General features: G+C 48.6%; 1 protein-coding gene across 1 annotated transcript in view; it reads left to right on the top strand.

The window, feature by feature from the left end:
• SERPINE2 (serpin family E member 2) overlaps window positions 1-21,382 on the top strand; it is a 78,581-nt gene extending 57,199 nt beyond the window's left edge. Inside the window, exons 4-9 of the mRNA XM_075529550.1 lie at window positions 6,032-6,229; window positions 12,396-12,594; window positions 14,836-14,936; window positions 16,690-16,776; window positions 19,158-19,241; window positions 20,794-21,382. Of these exons, the coding sequence (XP_075385665.1) occupies window positions 6,032-6,229; window positions 12,396-12,594; window positions 14,836-14,936; window positions 16,690-16,776; window positions 19,158-19,241; window positions 20,794-20,831 (707 nt within the window). The 3' untranslated portion in view covers window positions 20,832-21,382. The remainder of the gene's footprint in view (window positions 1-6,031; window positions 6,230-12,395; window positions 12,595-14,835; window positions 14,937-16,689; window positions 16,777-19,157; window positions 19,242-20,793) is intronic.
• Window positions 21,383-21,591: the final 209 nt, after the last annotated feature.

Here is a 21,591-nt window from a genome sequence, read left to right on the forward strand (position 1 = left end):
TGTAGGGTCACTATGAGTCAGCAGTAAACCCATCGCAGTGAATTTGAGGGATGTTGCTGATGCCCACTATATTTGTGGACTGTTTCTTTCTTTTTCTCCCTCATTTGAGAGCCGAAAGATGCTGTTGGTAGCCCTGGGATCCCTTCTCAGCAGGGCCCTGGATCCTGCAGCATTGCAGGCTCCTTTCTGAAGCCTCTGAATGACCAGGTGTCCTGCAAAGGGGAGGGGTTTCAGTGGCTCCCCTGAGGACAGAGGTAGGAAGAGGATGCCACTTGGAACTCTCTCTGTGGCCGTGCGATCGTTTATTGTGTTGAACAGGCTTCTCTAGAGAGACAAAACCAGATTGCTAGTAATTATATATAAATATATTTATAAAGATAGATGTATAACACAAGAAATGAACCGTTAAATTATATACAGATAGATAATACAAGAAATTAAGAGTTAAATTATAAAGCAGTGAGACACTAGCAGTCCCTTAAGTCTTGAGAGCCGCCAGTCATCAGTCCCTTTCTGTAGAGAGAGCTGGGCTATATATTATATATACCCAGGCAGCAAACAGCAAGGCAGGTAGGTCGCCAACTGTCATCAACTGTCGGTCCCCAGCTCCAGAGATGAACATTCCAATCGTGTGGGTTTAAAGGGACCTTAACTTACAGCAACACAGTCCACAGGCTAGGTGTCCCACAGGTAGTGTGCCCCTTTAAATTGAGGCACAGAACAAGCAAGGCAGCTGCACGCAGGTCCAATGATTAAAGAACGAGAGACAAGCAAGGCAAGGCTCACCGAGCCATTTATCTCTCAACCCTTCAATTAATCCTACTTGTGTTTATCGGCCGGGCTGGCACAGTAAACTATCACAGATCATCACCCGACCGTCAACCACCTTCCTCACCCATTGTCGTTGCTGACTCCTCCCTAATTCATGGCGACCCCAAGGGTGTCCCCAAGAGTAGAACTGCCCTCCGGCGGCTGTTTCATGGATGGTACTTCGGATGGCAGGACCTTTTCCCTGCATAACCTTGAACCCCCAGCTTTTGGTTTAGCAGCCTAACGCTTAACCATTCGTGCCACCCAGCGACTCCTCCTGACCTGTAGAATGGGAATGTCAGATCACAGTAGCTTACCCCCCGCTGGCTTTTTTAACATTTAGGAGCATTGTGTCACTTAACATTTACTTCATCTCCGGGGAAAAGAGAGCAGTTCGCCCGAGCCGTGATTTTCTTCCCCCTAATCGGATCCAGTTCTGTTTAAAACAAATTCATCCTCAATAGTACTCTCATGAAATGAAACTCATTGATCATGTAACCTGAGCACCCATACACAAATGTGTTAAAAAAAATTCATATTGTGCCTGGGCTGTAAAACCAAGGCAAAGAATGAGCCCGAGCAGCTCGCTGGGTAAATGCTGAGCATGTCGTGAGAGACATCATGGCCCAAGGATAAGGAGCCCTGGTGGCGCAGTGGTTAAGTGTCCGACGGCTAGCAGTAAGGTTGCAGGTTGGAACCTAGCAGCCGCATGAGAGAAAGAGTGGGCGTCTGCTTCTATAAAGCTCAACCACCTGGGCAACCCTACGGGCAGTTCTCTAACATCACCCTGAGTCCCGGTCAATCCAAAGACAATAGGTTTGGGTTCCTTAGAATAACTGGGAGCTGACAGCTACAAAAGCGAGCCAGCCAGGTGTGTTCTACTGGTCACACTGAGAGCACAACCTGCACCACCGGGCCTGAGGCTGTTGCTCTGACACAGGGCACGAGTCTCGGTCAATTCCCGGAGCAGAACACAAACTGCTGGCTTCATGGGATTTGAGCGGCGGGGGCATTACTGGCAAATTCCACCTAATGAAAAGCATGTTTATCTGAGAAGTAACTGATGAAATCACAAGAAAGGAAAAGCATGCAGAAATGCAAGGAATCGTTTTCTATGCGTTGACCTGCAAAAGGAAGTGAGTTTCTAGGCTCCCTTGGTGACGAGCAGGTTCTTCATCAAGGTAAATATCCAGCAGATGGTTTCAGCATCAGGCAGGAAGAAGCACCATTCGTGCATGTGCAGGACATGGAGTTTTGAAAGTTATAGGACGTGGAACAACTCTGACTCTGGCCCCCACCCAGTGACACATTCCCTTCCAGCGAAGTGCTTGGCCACATGATGGGGCTCAGCAGAGTCCTAGAAATCACTGTATGGGTCCAGAAGGTTGCCAAGCCCACTTCCTGCAGATAACAAGAGCCCTGTGGCACGGAGGCTAAAGCACACCGCTGTTCATCAGAAGGTCAGCGGTTCGAGCCCACCAGCCACTCCAGGGAAGAAAGATAAGGCATTCATCTTCTTATGAGGTAGTCCTGCTCCATCCTATCAAGTTGCTGAGCCAGAGCCTAGTCAACAACAGTGGGTTTGGGTTACAGATCAAATACAAAGGCCCATGCTAGTGTGCCAGTGACATCTCCGTGGACTACATATTCCAGCCACCCTGGCCTCCTGCAATCCCGACTCCCTGTCTCAATGATGTCACAGCCCTCCATGGCTTGGAAGGCTCTCCCTTCTCCTAGTCCTTGTTACTATTTGAGATTTCACACCATCAAATCAGATGCCAGGAGGCCGTGCAGATTGTCAAATTTGAATCATAGTCTTGTCCTTCACTAGCTATGTGACCTTGGCCACGTTAAATAGCCTCAGGTTCCTCACCTGAAAAATGGAAGCATAATAGTGAGATTTACTAGAATAAGTATGGCACTTATGCTAGTGTCCACTAGTGACCACTCACCGCCAGCCAGTCAATTGTGGGTCACGGCAACCCTACAGGACGGAGGAGAACTGCCCCATAGGGTTTCCAAGGCTGTCATCTTTTCAAGAAGCAACTTCATCTTTAAAATTAAAAAAAAAATTTTTAAGTTCATTCCAAATGATAGTGACCCTAGAGGACAGTCTTCTCCATGAAGTGTTGGTGGACTCAGACGACTGACCCTATGGTTCTCTGCCAACCAGGACTCAAAACTGTGAAACAGATAAAAAAGAAACTCACTGTCAATTTCCATGGACCTAGGCTGTTAAGAGGCTATAAATAGCCCATGTAAAGCAAGGCGCCCTCTGCCTGATTCTTAGTAAACACTCAAGTGTGAGCTATTTTCAAACACTAGTGTAACTAGCACTCTCTCCAGGACCTCGTCCATCCATGAACGCCATGACCAGATCCAATCCCCTGATACTTGCCCTCATAGCCTGAGGCCCTTCCACTTGAAGGCATCGGTCACGGTCCCCGCCATGGATGATGTCAGCCTCTGTCTCAGATCCATCGGTAGCTCTTTGAGGCAGAGTTCGTTTCTGTTTATTACCTAGAAGAGGGCCTGCTCCGTGGTAGGCTTCTGAGAATGAGCAGGTGGGTGGGTGGATGGATGGATGGATGGATGGACGGACGGACAGATGGAGATTGTTGGTGACAGATCCCCCTGTGACCCCTTGCCTCGCTAAACAATGTCTTATCTTTCTTGGTCCTCTTTCACTCTTTAGTCCAACCTGCCCCCTTATTCTATCTTCGTCCTACTACCAGTGCCAGCCGGAAGCATTTTTTGCTTCTGCAGAGAAAGTCTGCTGAACTTGGTGGCTTCCAGTCCGTTCCTGACTCACAGCGACCCCATGGGACAGAGTGACACTGTGCCACCAGCTTTGGTAGCCTGTGTTCTTTATGGGAGCAGCTTTCTGGCTTGTTCTCCTGGAGAGCACTGGGTGGGCTTTTGAAGCAGCTAGCCTTCGGGTGGGTAGCCCAGCACCCACTGAGCTGGGTGCCAGAGTGATAAACACAGAATAGCCGGGTTCTTGCTCTCGTGAGATACCGCGTTGCGCTGGAGGAGACAGACGCTCGCTGACTAGCATCAAGTGGTGCTGAGCTTGGGGCTCGGTGCCCATGGAAAGGGAGGTCTGTCCTGGGAGATGAGTTGAGAGTCAAAGGGGGTTAGAGGAAACGAGAAAAGGGTATGGGTCTTTGAATCAAAGGAGGGAGTGGACAGGGTCAAGTTGCAAGGCCCCAGACAGACATTCCCTGTTGGGAAACCACTGCAGAGGGCCTCTGTCCCGGGGAACAGCGTCTGCCTGCAGAGATGGCCTTCCGGTCACTGTGGCTGTTTGACAATGGGCGTCAGTCTCTGGACAGTCCTGCTCGTTAGTGGGCTCACTTGCTAACCAAAAGGCTGGAAGTTTGAGTCCATCCGCTACTGCTGTTAGAGAAAAAAGGCCTGGCTTTTGACCTCAGAAAGCTCCCCCCCCTGAAAAGCCTGTTTGTTAGGCACAGACTACTTTGACATCCTGGGGGCACCCTGAGTCGGAATCACCTTTAAGAAACAGGGGTTACTTCATCACTCACAGGTTTTGGATATCCTGGACAGCGGTGGCCTCAATGCCCTCTTGAGTGAGTAGCAAGCAGGGACGAAACTGTCCTGCTCGGCACCAAGTCAATGCCAACTCATAGCAACTATAGGACAGAGCAGAACTTCCCCTGAGAGTTACCGAGACGATTATGGCTTTTTACAAAAGTGGAAATCCCTGTCTTCCTCCCTTGGAGCAGGTGGTGGTTTGAACGGCTGAGCTTGAAGATGGCAGGCCAACACAATGCCGCTATACTGCGAGGGCGCCTGGTTTGTTTACACTGCACCAGAGTCTTCTGTTGGTCTCATCCAATGGGACGGAAAGCCTTGCTGATGCTCTGCTGAACAAACAACACACCCTTCCTCCCCAGAAACGGTTGTGTTTATTCTCTGTTTAAAGGGTCACTTGCATTTATAGCTTTTTGCACACTATAGAAATGATCCCTGAAAGTATAGTCTTGCATTTATAACTTTTTAAAAATATATTTGGGCTCAAAGCTATACTAGATTAGCTTTAAGTATGTAAGTGGTCCCCATTCCAAAAAAACCAAAACACTGCTGAATCTTCAAAGACCAAGTAATCCCATGACAGTGAGTTCAACCCACAGAGCAGCTGGTGATTTCAACCCACTGACTTTTCAGCTAGCATCTGAGAGTTTATCTGCCTAACCAAAAGGTGCCACGGGGGTTTCTTTAGGACCAAGCAACAAAAAGCCTAAAGAATAACCAAAGCTTCTGCCAGCGATAGCACTTTCAGAAGAATGGGGGGGGGGGCTGACTTGAGCATCCTGAAAGTATCTGCCAGTGAAGAACCTGTTCAACCCTAAATTAGGAGTTCTTCCAGAGCCCTGGTGGTGTAGTGGATCACATGCAGGCTGTTCCCCACAAGGTCCGCTGTTCATGGGAGAAAGATGAGGCTCTCTGCACCCACAATGCTGCGCAGCCTTGGAAACCAAAGGGGCAGCACTACTGGGGTCGCTAGGAGTCAGAATTGCCTCGGTGGCAGGGTTTCCTAGGAGCCACCCTACTTCTCTGCATCCCTGCAGTGTCAGCGCCCTGCTCAATGTCTAGCCCAGAAGTACAGACACCACTTTCTAGTCTCAGTTCTTGTAAGTAGCTCTGGGGTCTGTGGTTGCCTGAGATACCAAACTAGCGCTCGGTAGCTCAGAACCCTTCAGAGAAACGGTGCATTGACCAGGCATAACATTGCAGGGGCCGAAGGGATGATGAAATCAATTCAGCTGTCCAGAAGAAAACGAAGCAAAAACCAGCTTATAGGCTGACCCCAGAGCCTTCCTGATCCCTGCCATGGGTTGGCCTTGAGAGTTTACATGTCCGTTATCAAAAATTGAGGCATTCGTTAATAATTATTACTTCGACAGAATTAGCCATGGAAGAATCTCTCAGTGAGAAGTTTGGAAACCCTGATGACAACATTGGTAAAGTGTTTTCCCAAATCTCTGGTTTTTAATGTCTTTTTAACTCTCTTCTTTTAACAGGAGGGGAGCAAATATAAACGTGTTTTGGTTTTGTTCTTGTGATTGTGGGTTGGTTTCCAAAAGGGCTTCTTCTTAAGATCTCTCCCACCACCGCCTTTGGTTTTCCATTTTGCGTGACCAGCCGCTGCCTCTTCTTCCCCCTCCAACTGGCTTCTTCTTTCTTTCTGGCTCTGCAGGTATGATGGACAGCATCCTGTCCCCGAACATGCTCTCTGGCGGGCTCACCAGGCTGGTCCTCGTCAACGCCATATACTTTAAGGGTCTGTGGAAATCACGGTTCCAACCCGAGAACACAAAGAAACGAACCTTTCTGGCTGCTGATGGCATGACCTACCAGGTGCCCATGCTGGCCCAGCTCTCTGTGTTCCGCAGCGGTGAGTTCGGGCCTGGGGAGGCCTGGCGCAAAAGGGCAGCCAACCGAAAGCAGCTGGAGCGCTTTGACTTAACTCCGAGGAAATAAATGGTGGAGGGAGGGAGGAAAGTGGGATTAAAAAACATGTATGTGTGGGTATATATATAGTCTTTGTATGACAGTTTAAGTATGAATACTTAACGTATATAAGCTTTTAGAATGAACACTTAAAGATGAAAAGAATGATTCATCAAAGAAGAAATGTAAGAGGGTCTGAACCTATGAAAGCACTTTCAAATCTTCTCTTACCAAATTAAAAATCAAAGTAGAAAACAGTAGGCTTCTCCCCCCCCCACCCCCCCACCGAGCACGTTAGCAAACATGACAAAGATGGCCAAAGCCCAGCCCTGGCTCTTGTGTGGAGGAAGCGGGCGCCCTGGAGACCTGCTGGGCCCTGGGAGCTTTGCTGGAGTAAGATGTCCTCAGAGTTCTGGAGCCGGCAGGCCCGCCCTGAGGAATTCACTCTGTGAAGCTAATCACACCCTGGCTGGTCAAAGAGGAGCCACGCGGGCAGAATGTGAAGCACTCAGCTGCTAGCCAAAAGGCTGGCAGTTCAAACCCACGGAACATCTCTGTGACTGACAGACTTGGCAGTCGACGCCTATAAAGATGACCAAAAAACCCAAACACATCTCATGGCCATCGTCAATTCTGACTCATAGGCACCCTTGGTAGGGTCCCCGGTGCTATGAGTCTTCACAGGTGCATCTGCCTCAGAGCAACTGGTAGACATGAACCGTGAGAACAGCTGGTAGGTTTGAACCGCCAACTCTGCAGTTAAAGGCCCCATGCCACCAGAGCGCCTCTTGTAGAGATGACAGCCTAGGCAGTGCTCTGGGAAGATCCACCTGTCATGTGGGACCATGGTGAGTCAACATTGAATCCACAGCACTTGAAAGCAACAGTAAACAAGTAAATGGAAAGCCAACATGTTTCTACCTACCAGTTGCCATTAAGTCCTTACTGACGGCTCTGGCCATGCCTGTGTCTGGGCTAGGACGTATGTAGTGACTGGATTTAAATTTACTCCTGCAGAAAGATAGGTCCTCTACGAGGTTGGGTTTAGGCAGCAAGGCACAGACTGACTGATGCCAATCCACCTCATTGACATCAAATAGGATATACCCACGCATCGAGTGATGTATCTCAGAGGAGGCCCAGTCAGATGTTAGCGGGGAACATATTCCAAACAAATGATCTGAATTTGAGCTTTCATTTGTTTATCATGAGCATATGTGGGTTTTACTTCGGAGGGGTGTGACTAATTTCGATAGCTTGCATAATTCTGTTTTATATGCCTACCTTCATTGAAGTACCTGTGTTTCAAGCTAAATTTATCCTTTTCCTTCAGTATAATTTTCTCTCTCTAATCTCCACCAGGATGTGTGGGTTGTGAATGCTGACTGTCTTTGCATAGTCAGTGGGCGGGAGCCAGATGGAGCTGTGGCTAGAGGTCGGCAGTGGGAACCTTGGCTATTCCTTAGGAGGAAGATGTGGCAGTCTGCTTCTTTGAATACGACAGCCTTAACCTTAAGGCTGCTGCCCTATGATGATACCCTTCTAATGTGGAATGCCGTCTACTTCCAGAGGTCACCTTTCAGCCAAAGGAGACACTGAGTTTATAATATACACTTACTTCCCAGTGATGTGGTCCTTGGAGACCACAGGGCACCTGCACACCTGTCCGCCTAAAGCTGATAAGGGTGCCCATCGTTTGCAGGCTCCAGAATGACCCCTGGGCGTTTCTCTGTCCTCTGATGTTGCTGAGTGCCGCTGGGTGTTCTCCGGCTCATCACAACCTTACGTACAACAGGACAAGACACCGCCGGATCCTGCGCCATCCTCACGGCCATTACCTTGGAGACCACTGCCGCAGCCACTGTGTCAAACTGTGCCCTGCCTCCTTTTCTCTGGCCCCATACTGGGCTGGATATCCTTTTCCGGGCACTGATCTCTCTGGATAACGTGTCCAATGTGTGGGAAATGCAGTCTCTCCATTTGTAATGACAGGATGCTGTGGGTGTCCTTGTAAGACACATTTTTGGTTCTTTTGGCAGTCCATGCGATTTTCAATATTCTTCACCGACACCACCGATGCAATGCACCCTTTCTTCACTGCCCTTCCTTATTCGCTGTCCCGCCTCTGCGCGCTTTATACACACGGAGCTCCCGTATCAGTTCAACTTAGATGATCCCATCTGATGGCCTTTTTCTGGCCAGACTATGGGTGTCGGAACCTTGTCCCCGCCATGCTCAGTCCCCCACTTGGAAATGCTGTCAGCAGTTTGCTTTCATCCTCAAGCCTTTCTTGTGACACCTGCTAATTGGGTCATTACTGAGTAACTGGAGTCAGAACTTCTCCCATGGGCCAAGTGTCAGGGACGGAGTGTTGCCAGGTCTCAACTTCCCAGCCTTTGCCGATTTCCAAGCTGATTTCCACAGCACAGGAGGCTGCTTTTGTAAAGAAGGCCAAGCTGCCTGCAGTGGCCTTGAGCAAACATTTATTTCCAAGAGTGCTGAGCCCATCAGCCTTCTGGTGCCTGTCTTCACACACCGGACCAGACGGAGCCTCAGCCTGTCCTCAGTGTGGTCACAAAGTTCCTACACAGACTCATCCTGCCTGGGGGCCTGAGCCAAGCTGACTGCTATGGTCTGTTTGCCGAAATGTTCTCATTCCATTTTTGTCTGGACTTTCTCCCCACGATGTCACCAAACACTCCGAGAGTATCCCTTCGTGACACGAACCAAGTGAGGGAAATAGGAATAAGTAACCCTTGAGACCTAGCACCTCGTGGCTAGAAACTTTTCTATGTTAAAAAAGGAGGGTGTCTCAGATGTATTTTGTCACTGGGGTGACCCTCCTGAATTTTTGCTACAGGTTGTTCTGTTTTTCAGTGTATGAAACTGAGGATTGATGAACCGATAGAGACAGCACATAGACTGAAGGTTCCTGGGGGTTACGGCGGGGGGAGGGGGAGGGAGGGAGGACTAAAGGCCAGCTGAGGTCAAGGAGTTCAGGAAAGAAGAGAATGTTTTGAAACTGATTGTGGCTGCAATTATAAAATATTGCTTGATGTGATTGAACTGTGGAAGGAAATGATATCTGTATTAGATCCCAATAAAATGTTTGTGGGGGAACAATGTGTCAGCCAAAAAATATTGATGCATTTAAAAAAATGGTAGGTGGGGGACCACTTTAAAACTGGGGGGGGGGATCCAGTGTATTATTTTTTTAAGTCCTTAAAATCTTTTTTCATAGAAATGTTGTTGGATTTTTTTGCTCATTTCACAATCTTCTACTCCAACAGAAAGTAAAAGTTCTCTATAATCTCACTTCCCCTATTAAGTTCTTTTTTTCCCCCCTATTAAGTTCTAAAGGAGCCTTGGTGGTTCAGTGGTTAAGCACCTAGCAGCCAACAGAAAGGGCAGCGGTTCAAACCCACCAGTTGCTCTGCAAGAGAAACACGTTACAGTTTGCTTCCCAAAAGACGTACAGGCTTGGATAACCTATTGGGAAGTTGTACTCTGGCCTATAGGGTGGCTGTCAGTTGGAATTGACAGTGGAAGTAGGTTTCGTTTGGTTGTATTTAGCTCTATGTTTCCAACCTTTTTTGGGATATCTTAAAAATATACCCATGAAACTGGATACACATTGGGCTACACTGTAAACTCCCTTCTATAATTTTTGTTTATTGGACAGTCTGCCATGCAAGTCTGTGTTGGTTCATGTGAACCTATTGATCCTTTTATCAAGCTGAATCGTAGTTCAAGGTATAAATGTACAGTGACATCCTGTGATGGCCATTGACGGTTTCCTTCTGGCAACACGGGGTGCATATTCTTGCATGTGAATCTTTTGATACTTGTTATTAATACTTATAAAAATAACAATTTCCTTGCGTAGGATTGGCTGAGCCACAATGGTTAAGAATTTCATTTATGGCCGTGGAATTATATATTAGAGGCTTGTTTTCTTTTGAAAATTATCAAAAGTCTTTCCAAATTAATGATTTCTGTATACCTCTCTCCCTGAGCATCCTCCCTCAGACTTGTCTTCCCGGGACTTCGTTTCTGGTTTGACCATTACATTCTGGCTCCATCCAGATCCTTTACTGCCATTGACTCTGACTCAATGATCTCATAGACAGGCTAGAGCTGCTCTTTGGGTTTCTGAGACATTCGATCTTTACGGGAACAGACAGCCTCATCTTTCTCCCAAGGAAGCGGCTGATAGGCTTGAACCACTGGCCTTGGGGGTTGCCATTCAATGTGTAATCCACTGTGCCAGCTCATCCTACTTTCACAGACTCAACAGAGTGTTGCTCTCGAGAGCAAGACTCCTAATTCTCCCCTCAGTGCCTCTCAGCTCAGCAGATGAACCAGTCCCCACCCAGTTACTTAAGTAATACCTTCTTCCCAGCCAACTCTCGGCTTTGCACACTCTCAACTTTAGGTGAGCTCCTACAATGGTATCTCGTCCTGAGTTCTTTGGTTGCTGCTTTGTACATGTCTGCGTTGAAGTGCCGCCTGAGCAGCGGCTTAAGAGCTCATGAAATTCATAAAGCAACTTGTAGTAGAGCATAATTAGGACTTTCCTCCCAAAGATCCATTCTCCCTGTTCCTACAAGCCAAGAAGCGTGCTCACTGGCGCTTTCGAGAGCCCCTGCCTTCCTCCTTTGTCAGAAGGAGAGGGGGCACCAGGGCCCTTGGGGACGGGGGACATTCCAGAAAAAGCGGTCTCAGCAAAAGTCCTAGGTCTGCTCTCTGTTTTCCCTACTTGCGTGATTCTTCACCAACTACTTGCCAGGCGAGGTTCTGTGGGACACCATTCACTTCCGAGAAAACCTTCCTTTCTTCCTTCGGTCTCTGCCCTTTTCAGAATGGGCCTGCTTCCCACTTGCGTAGACTGGGGAAATGTTCCTCATAAGGCAGCACTGGGTCCGCTTCTAGCAGGCTGGGCGGAGCAGGTCTTTGAAGGTCCAGAAGGAGAGTGAGCTCCTGCGTGCACTTGCCCTTCGTGGCGCTTCCTGCAGCGGAGCCCACTGCAGCAGGTGTGGCTTCCCATCTGCCAAATGGAGACGTTTTCATTCAAGAATGGAAACCTTTCCCAAAGCTTCGAGTAGCGGCAGATGAACGCTCATGCTGTGTGTGTGTGTGTGTGTGTGTGTGTGTGTGTGTGTGTGCGCGCGCGCCAGGCTCCGTGGTGTGCCCTGGGAGTGAATTCTCTCCTGTCATTTTCACAACTCAGTGGGGCGGGGTCTTGTCACTGCCTCATTTTAGAAATGAAGAAACCAAGACTTGGGAGTGAAGAAATGGGCCCAACTCCACAGTTAGAGTCCCTCCAGCCAGGCGTTGACTCTACAAAGGGTGTCTGTCACCTAAGGGAGCATGAGCCCCTGGCCGCACAGTGGTTAGTGGTCATGACGGCTTTTCCCAGGAGGATGGCACGAGCCACCTAGTGACCTGTCCAGGCGGCAGGAGTGAAGCAGGACAAGTAGAAGGCGTCTCTGCGCCTCTTCTGCACCCTGCTTCATCACTCATCATCCAGCTAAGGATTGGCCTAAGACCATGCCCCAGGACAGTCATTGATGAACTGCTTCCCAGACGTCCACGCGTCTGAAAGCGAGGCCCGGGAGACCAGGGACCGAATGTTTTCTTGGAACACTTGGTGTCGTCTGTGTCGTGGATTTGGTTCTAGCGCATGGCAACCCCGGTAACAGGCCTGCCCCATGGAGTTCCTGGGCTGTAGTCTCTACAGAATCAGATTACCAGGTCTTTCTACTGAAGACTCCTCCCCTTTACACACACACACATTGGGGGGCAAGGTGACAGAGAGGAAGGCTCCTCCAAAGGAATGATTCTAAGAGAAGGATTTGTTAAATCCTGCTCCACAGACTAAATTGGATTTCAGTGATGCCCAAAGTTAGACGGTTATGACCAATACATCTTCTCGGGGAAGAAAGAAACGTGGCTTATCTCGTTTCCCTTCTAAGGAAGCTATTTTTGGAAAAGGCAAGTTCCCGGGTGAAACTTCTCTCTTCTCCCTGAAAGCTCTGTTGGCCAGCTGCTGCTCGTGCCACCTCTGGGAGTTCCTGAGGCCACATTGACGTGCCTTCTGATTTCTTTAGGGTCCACAAGCACCCCCAACGACGTGTGGTACAACTTCATCGAGCTGCCCTACCACGGAGAAAGCATCAGCATGCTGATTGCGCTGCCGACCGAAAGCTCAACGCCCCTGTCGGCCATCATCCCCCACATCAGCACCAAGACCATCGACAGCTGGATGAGCATCATGGTGCCCAAGAGGGTGCAGGTGGTCCTGCCCAAGTAAGTACCGTTGACCTCGAGGAGAGAGCCCCAGGTCTGTCCACCAGGATGGACTATGTCAGGGAATTGACAACGTGTGGCAAAAACGTGGCCTATCACGAAGCCCCTTCTGCAGAAGCCACGTGATGCCTGTGCCACGCTGTGCCTGTGGGAAAGCTCTCTTTGGGACGCCGGTGCCTTTTGTCTGGCAGGATAATGATGATGGGAAAGGAATAGCAGGGCCTTGTTTTCTGAAACTCACAAGACCCAAGCTCCTCCTGGTCCTCCTAATTCATTCTGCTCAAAAGACGGATTCGCACATGCAGAACACCACGTGCCGTGGTGGAAGTAAAGTTGTCTGCCCTGTGAGCTTTCCTAAACTCAACGCATCGGCAAGTCGGATCTGACTCACAGTGATCCGATAGGAGAGGTTAGAACTGCCCCCGTGCGTATCTGAGAAGGTAACTCTTTATGGTAGTAGTAAGCTTCATCTTTCTCTCAGAGAGCACTTGGCGGTTTCAGTCTATTGACCTTGAGGCTAGCAGCCCAACACATCATAACCCACTGTGCCACCAGAGCTTACTAGAAATTTCTGGAAACCATGGCCAAAATAGAGGTGGTAAAGATATATCTTGAATCCACCCAAGAAAAATGTTTACGTGAACATGTGGGGCAGTGTTCCTATTACATCCTAAACGTGTGATACAAATGGAATTTGATCTCTGAGGAAGTAAAGTTCACTGCTGTTGAGTTGATTCTGGCTCATGGCAACCCCGTAGGACAGAGAGAACTGCCACTGTGGGTTTCTGAGACTGTAACTCTTTGAAAGAGTGAAAAGCCTCGTCTTTCTCCCATGGAGCAGCTGGTGGTTTAGAACCATCAACCTTGGAGTCAGCAACCTAAGGTGTCATGTGCTACACCATCAGGACTCCATTTGCCACCAGGACTCAAGGAGACTTCATTCCGCATTATGCCGAAGCTTGCATTTCTAATAGGTTAGAAACCAGTTTACCCAAATCTTTGAAGGAAGCCGTGAATATTGTCCCCTTTTTTCTGAATGTTTCAGCATAACTATTCTGCCAGCACCTTTCTTCCAAGGGGCCTCTGGATAAAGTCAAGCAGCACATTATCTGCATATAGCCCCCAGGGACTCCACATTCATCTATTGAGTGCTAGTTCTTTATTGGAGATTAAATCTTGGAGTCGGCAGTACTCTTATACATGAACAATATGGTGGTATCACAGGCCTGGGTGGGCCAAGAGCAGGTAGTTCTTTACAGCCCATCAGTCATGGGGATCTACTCACCTCGCTGGTTGCTCTTCCATCAGGTTAGGTTAGAGCTGATGAAACATCTTCTCAGTGGAGTACGAGTTGAAACCTGGAAGCACTTTAAACCATCAACTGTCGTGAGACCACCACCACCTTTTATCCAGATGTAACGATCACCTCTTGCTTTTAACCATGAAACGCTTTCAGAGTCTCGGTGTGAACTAGACTGCTCCTGGAGGCCCCATGGCTTAAGCCTCATCGGGCTGCTTGCGGCCACTCTGGAGAACCAGGAGGCCCTCGGCTCCTGTGAAGACGTGCAGTCTCAGAAACCTTTTGAAGCAGTTCGACTCTGTCTTGTAGAATAACTAAAAACCAAACAGAACAAAGCAAACAACCCCAAACGCACTGCCATCGAGTCAATGCCAACTCTTCGCGACCCTGTGAGACAGGGTAGAACTGCCCCTGTGGGTGTCCAGGACTAGCATCTCTGTCCTGGAGTAGAAAGCCCCATCATACTGTGGCGGAGCAGCTGGTAGTTCCAAACTAATGACCTTGTGGTTAACAGCCCAGCATTTAATACTTACCCCATAGGGTCACTAGGCATCAGAACTGACGCAAAGGCAGTGAGTTTGGCCATTCGCAATAAGGACAGCGGGCTCTTTAGTTGGATGTGGGGAAGAACAGTAATGCCCTGCATCTGCACACCAGCTCAAATGAAGGCACTTTGGTAGCTCTTCCTCAGCCCTGGGGAGGGGCACCTGCTGTACCTGTCGGGGAGAGGGCTCCCTTGCTCTCAAGAGGGACTGTCCATTTTGCCCGCTAAGTGTGTGAGAGATGGAATGCTCTCTCTCCACATGGTCGTTGAATCTGGGGATGAAAGCGTGTGGAGCGTTTTAGAGGGGTGTTCACATCCTTCTTAAGAATCGGTTTTGTGCCCATTCTCCCTCCACCACTGAAGAGACTTGTGTCTTCTGCCTTCTGTCTTCTGCCAGGTTCACAGCTGAAGCCCAAACAGATTTGAAGGAGCCGCTGAAAGTTCTTGGTATTACCGATATGTTTGAACCATCAAAGGCGAATTTTGCAAAAATAACAAGTATGTTTGATTTAAAACTTATTCTTAATCTTTGAAGAAAATGTTAGGACTGGCATCTCTGATTTTGCTTGGGGGCATGGGGGGCATGAACGTGACATTTGAGAATGAGTTGCCCCTCCGCTGTCCGCTGTTGGAGTTGCTACATCACTAAATGATGCTATTGTCTGTTGGGCGTTTCCGTGCCAGGACTCCATGCCTCCTCACATTTCACTTGTACGTTTCATGTGAAACAGCTGATCCCACACAGTCAAGGAAACATTTCAGACATGGTCTCTGTGACCTGACATGACTCTTAATTGGAGATCTGCTTTAACTTTCTGTGACATTGTTTATAGGCTTTGCAATATATCTTTTCCAAATTATTCCATCATGATTAACATAAACTCACTCCCCGCCCCTGCTGCTCATCTAACCTTTCGAGGGGCTCTTTTCCATTTGATCCCGCGTAGATAAAGACTTAACAGAGCAGAATGCCCAAGGCAGACGTAACTTCACCAATTCCTCTGAATTATGGTTTGGAACTCTAAGCAGACTTCCAGCAAAGCTTTTGGTTGAAGGGCTTGATTCAGGTGCTTGTCTGGTTCTATTTGAATGTATCCTTCTGTGCCTCCCCATCCCCGCTTTGATCAGGATTCTTGTGCAGAATCTTAGATCTGTGGGTATTCCTGATGCCCTTACACCCCTTCCTGTTCAAAAACCTGATCTCCAGCAGTGTTGTCATCATCGGGAACTTGCTTAAAGTGCTCAGCTTGGGTCTGACCCAGACCTACTGAATCAGAATCTCTCCCTTAAAGAGATTCTTCAGCCCAGCACAGCTTGAGAAGCACAATTTTGACAGAGCACGCACCTTTACAGTGACCCTTGGTTGTCCAGACATGTGGTATTGACGGGGGAGGACCAGCTGCCCAGATTCCCCTGGGAAGCACCGAGAAGCCCAGGGGCTTGGTGTCACGGTCAGTCGTGGTGGAGCCAAGCATCACTAGGCGATGTAAAACCAGATGGCATGGAAAGCACCTTGCTCCTTTGACATCCACACCTCTGTCCCAAAAAGGCTAACATTAATTTCGGTTCAGAATCTTCTTAGAAGCTACACCCCTTGGGTGTTGCGGGGGTGTGAAGATTTGCGGGTGAGGGAAGGGAGTTGGCTAGCAGGATCCTAGCGCACAGCCGTCTTTGGGACCTGGTTCTCCAGGAGAGCCAGGCGCGTCTCCCAGTCTACACCGCCTGTGCGCGCTTCCTCCCACACGCTCTTCCGCACCCTCGCGCTTTCTCTCCCTCCAACGTGCCTCAGAGCGGAGCAGCTTCTGGAATGAAAAAGCAGTAACTACTTCACCGGTGCCTGACAGTGTGGTTTGCAGACAAATTTCTGAACATTCTGGGCCTCCGTTTCCTTGCCTGTATATGCAACCTGCAGTCCTTGCTGGGATACCAGCGTTCCCAACATTCCCAGAAAAATGCTCCTTTGGGATGTCTGGGCTTGCTTTTGAAAGTTTTTTCATTGTTGTGGTTTTATTTTTATTTACCTATGTAGAAATGTGTGTGTGTGTGTGTGTGTGTGTGTGTGTGTGTCATTGTTAATGAACTGAATTGAATGGATTCAGGCACTAAAGCATTTGGGGCCTGGGCCTCAGGGATGGTAATAAACCAGAATAGAAAGAGATCACGCCTGCCACCTTCCAAGAGTTGGGATTTGGAAGGAAAGCTGGAGGTTACGCTCCAAGCGTTGTTTTTCTTTTTCCTTTTTGGAAAACAGGGTCGGAAGGCCTCCACGTGTCTCACATCTTGCAAAAAGCGAAAATTGAAGTCAGTGAAGACGGAACCAAGGCTTCAGCAGTGACCAGTAAGCACGGGGTCCTGGGCGGGTGATGAGCCTCCAGGGCCCTCAAGCACACACACCCCCGCTCCTTCGTGGGGCCGGCATGCCCCATACAGTTATAGGCTGCTGTGGTGGCTATTCTAACTCATGGGGACCCCAGGGCACCCACAGAGTACCGCTGCTCCCATCGGATCTTCAAGGCTCTGAAATTTTGGAAGTGGATCACCAGACCTGTCTTCCGAGTTACCTCTGGGTGGGTCCAAAACTGCCAACCTTCCAGCTCACGGTAAAGCCCTTAACCATTGATGCCATCCAGGAAAAGAGGTAGTGAGCCCTGTTTGAGACTGGCACTGTGGGTTCCCCCTGGGTCCACAGCGGTGAGTAGGCACAGGTCAGGACATGTCCCCAGGAGACTAGGATGGAGTCTGTTGAGTTAAAGAAACGCATCTCCCTGAGGACGGAGTGAACAGACATTTTCTCTCCAGAGCTGGAGAGCAAGCACATGGTTTCAGCTCTGTGCGCCATACGGCCGCTGTCATAACATCACAGTTCAGCATCGCAGCAAGAAATAGCAGCCCATCAGCGACAGAGCGAAATGGGTACAGCTGGCTTCCTATAAAACTTTATTGACCAACACTGGATTTGGCCCCACGTGTTTGGCCCATGAGCAGGGGGTTGCTCATTCTGACATCTTCTTAGTCACAAACACCATTCTTCGGACGGCAGCAGAACATCACGAAACCCGGTGTCCAGAGGACGGACTGAAGCATCAGCTGCCGTCTGCCAACTGACAGTAGCCTTCCTCGATCAGGACAGCACCCACAGATGCTTTCCCTCAGTGAGAAAAGATAACAGAACAACCTGACGTTGTTTTTCTCCCTCCTAATTATCCATACGAGCTGGGAGGAATCGATTTGCCTAACATCTCAGAGCTCTCTTTAGCTACACTTGCAGCTTGGCTGACTCTATGTGATCATTATAAGGTACATTTACACTCGCGGCAGACCCTTTATTATCTTTCCTGCATGAGCATCGATGTTTTATTACTTGAAAACAAAGGCGCACAACAAGAGGGCATGGATATTTAAGAGGCCTTCTTTTTTTCTAGGCAAAATACAAGCCACGTCAAGAGTTGGCCTAACGAGAGTAAACTGTTTCGCCAACCAGTGTAGCTATGAGGACTAGCTACATCATGTGTCCAAACACAGCAGTTAGTGGGTGGATGGTGCAGGACAGGGCAGTGTTTATGTTGTGCTTAGGCTCGCTGAGAAGACAACACCTAACAACAACATAATATGCAGGGCCCAGCGCAGAGTGAAAATGCAGAGTCCCTCGTCAGAAACTTCGTTAGACTTTCAAGAAGCTAAAAACAGTGGACTAGACTGAATGGGGGACCCTTGTGATTACTGGGCCAGTGCCCTTGAAGCCAGCCTGGCTCAGTATTAATATGTTCTGAAGAACCCGGGTTGAGTGGCTTACCCTGGCAAAGCTACATCTGTTTCCTTCGTAACATACATCATGGATACTTCCTCGGGGGCTGTCTTCGCAGGCGCAGAGCAGGACTGATCACACCATGCACCCACCGAAGCATCCCTTTCTCTTCCAGTTGCCAGCGAGCCCACTCTGACTCGTGTGTGTGTCAGAATAGAATATGCTCCATAGGACTGCCAATGGCTGAATCCTCAAAAGGGTGTTGCCAGACCTTTCTTCCAAGGCACCTCTGGATGGGCTTAAGAGTTGCTCACCTTTTAGTTAGTACCTAAAAGCCATTGGTACCACCCAGGCACCATCACTATCAAAGGATGATAAAGCAGAAGTCGCCGTGAGGAAGCATGGCAGAATAAGTCAATCGGAGACCCAGGAACCTGAATGAGTTGGCTTAGGGGGTCTGGTAACTACACGTGATGAGTTGAACCATAACATAAGGTACCAGGTCCCCAATGAGGGCTCCCCACAGGCAGTGCAAAGGAACCCCGGGTGCGGTTCTGGGATAGCCAGAGTTGAAGGCACACCAGTCTTTAGTCAGCCGAAAAGACCGGAGCCTTCATCAGCAGGACACAAGGAGCAAATGAAAGCCAGCTAATGACAGTGGCGAGCAGGCCCTGGGCACTCGTGACATGGAAACACTGTGACATGGTAGCTGACATTCCGTCTGCATAGAAATCCCAGGAAGAGCTTGCACCTTTCATAAAGAAGTTACCACTGGTGTAAAGTAAATGAAGCGGTGCGTGTGACAGACTCAGCTTGTGTGGGTGCTAGCAATGGGGACCACGGAGCCTGCTGCAACTAGTGTCTGCGGGGCCGGGGGCTGTTGTGTCTTGAAAGCTCAGTGTTTGAGGATGGCCTGAGCAAACCACGTGCCCGACCAGGCCTTGTGTGTTACATCCTTCTCCTTCTCCCCGTAGCTGCCGTTCTGATTGCGAGGTCCTCGCCGCCCTGGTTTATCGTAGACAGGCCCTTTCTCTTCTTCATCCGACATAACCCTACAGGTAAGAGAGTCTCCTCTTCTGCTACTTGTTGGGATTCAGAAATGTTCTAATCAACAGCGTTGGTCTTAATTCCTCTCTCTGTGCCCACAATTGCAACACTGCGTAATGTATAAACGCTCATCTTTGGTTGGTGTGGTGGTAATATAGACAGCAAAATGCACAGCAAGCCAACGTTTCTCCTTGTACGGTTCAGTGGCATTGATTCGTCCTTAGCGATTCTGCTTTCATTAGCATAAGTTCACACACACACACACACACACACACACACAAAGAGCCCTCTGTCAAGTTACTGTCACCACTTGCATCCCATGTAGAACATTCTTAAATGAGTCGCATGCTTAAGCTATTTTCCATGACTTAAAGCTGAATCGGTGTTTGCGTTAAGAAGACGTCAGCAGATGTTTTCCATAACCATCCGCGGTGCAGAGACAGGAGAATCAAGGCTGTGTGTTCAGACACATGCAGGATCTTGGAAACACTGCAGGATTTTAGGTTTGGGGTGGTTAGGTCTGGGACCCTGTCTGTCTGGAGTTTTAATAAATGCAGTCGTGCCTCTGTGCAAGTAGCTGCATGTCTTCGGCTTTGGGCTGTTGTTCTCACCCGGGAACTGCTCGTTCAGTTGATCCTGACTTTCCGAGTCATGGGTTAAAATCTGGCTCTGTCCCTTAGCTTCCTCTTTAAAATGATTCCAATAACTTCTACTTCTTAGTACAATTATGGGGAATCAACAAGATGGCCCAAGGAGAGACTTTGACTTCATGTTGGTACAGGGTAGGCACTTAATGCATTTTAGCTTTTATGTTGTTTTTTTACTTTTTTTTTAATATCGTTTTATTAGGAGCTCATACAACTCTTATCACTATCCATACATACATCAATTATGTAAAGCATATTTGTACATTCGTTGCCCTCATCATTCTCAAAACATTTGCTCTCAACCTAGGCCCCTGGCATCAGGTCCTCATTTTCCCCTTCCCTCCCCGCTACCCCTCCCTCATGAACCCTTGATAATTTATAAATTATTATTTTGTCATATCTTGTACTGTCTGACGTCTCTCTCACCCACTTTTCTGTTGTCCATCCCCCAGGGAGGAGGTCACATGCAGATCCTTGTAATCAGTTCCCCCTTTCCAACCAACCCTACCTCTGCCCTCCCAGTATCACAACTCACACCACTGGTCCTGAAGGGATCATCCGCCCTGGATTCCCTGTGTTTCCAGTTCCTATCTGTACCAGTCAGTGTACATCCTCTGGGCTAGCCAGATTTGTTAGGTGGAATTGGGATCGTGATAGTGGTGGGGTGGGGGAGGAAGCATTTAGGAACTAGAGGTAAGAGCAGCCCCACAGTGCCACCCAGGCGCCCTCACGTGTCACTAGCGACTCCCAAACCGGGCAGCAGACAGACAGGAGGCCCTTCCTATCATGGCAAAAAGTCCTCTCAGTCAGTGCTGCTGGAGAGTAAGAGGTTCCCAGTGCCTGAACTATGAAACCTTTAGCCCCCCTTGCGGAGCGTGCTGTCTCAGTTCCACACTGTTTCGGTTTCCTTCTGCAGGTGCTATCTTGTTCATGGGGCAGATCAACAAACCTTGAGGCAATGTGGAAGAAAACCTGAGCGAAGGCGGCTTGCCTCTGAAGACACCTTTCCTTGTTGTGTTACCCGTTTCGGTGCATCGCTTCTTTCTTCAAAAGCAGTTCTTAGGAGCAGACTCCGTGACACTGGCATTTCTGTTCTGGGATGTGTTTTACGGGGAAAGCAGGCCAAGAGGGCTGGAATGCTGTGCTGAGAAACGAATAGAACCATTTCGAAATGTCTCCAAGATCCTTTCAACTACTGTATGGCGATGTAAGCTAACAACTCTCGGGAGTATCGACTGGCCGGTTCAGGGTGTTTATGTGGTTTTTATGTGCGGCTTCCCAGAACAAATTTAATCAGTGTGGCAGGAAATAAAAAGGACATTTTATGGTAGCTTCAATGTTTTTATGGAAGAAATATATTATTTGCCTTAAAAAAAAAAAAAAGGTTTGTTTTGGGTTTTCGTTGCCCCATCCAAAGCCGTGACGGCATGTGTTGTTTTGCAGATCAGAGCCTCTCACTTCTGTGGTCGTCGTTTTCTATATGTCTTATATCCACTCAAATAAAAGCTCAAAAGCTAATGTCTTGCTAGACAAGGTTTGCTGTTGCGCAGTCTGCCTGTCGTGACCAGTGTGTGCTCTGAGGGCTTGCATTTTTTGTATTTTGTACAAAGTAAAAAATAAAGCGTTATGAGTAGTAAAAACAAAAAAGTCATTTCTCTTTGATTTAGAAAATCCTTCTCTCACATAATTGCTGAAGATGAAAGTGTGCATAAGC

This window comes from Tenrec ecaudatus, chromosome 13, assembly GCF_050624435.1.
Source record: "Tenrec ecaudatus isolate mTenEca1 chromosome 13, mTenEca1.hap1, whole genome shotgun sequence".
NCBI classification, from domain to species: domain Eukaryota; kingdom Metazoa; phylum Chordata; class Mammalia; order Afrosoricida; family Tenrecidae; genus Tenrec; species Tenrec ecaudatus.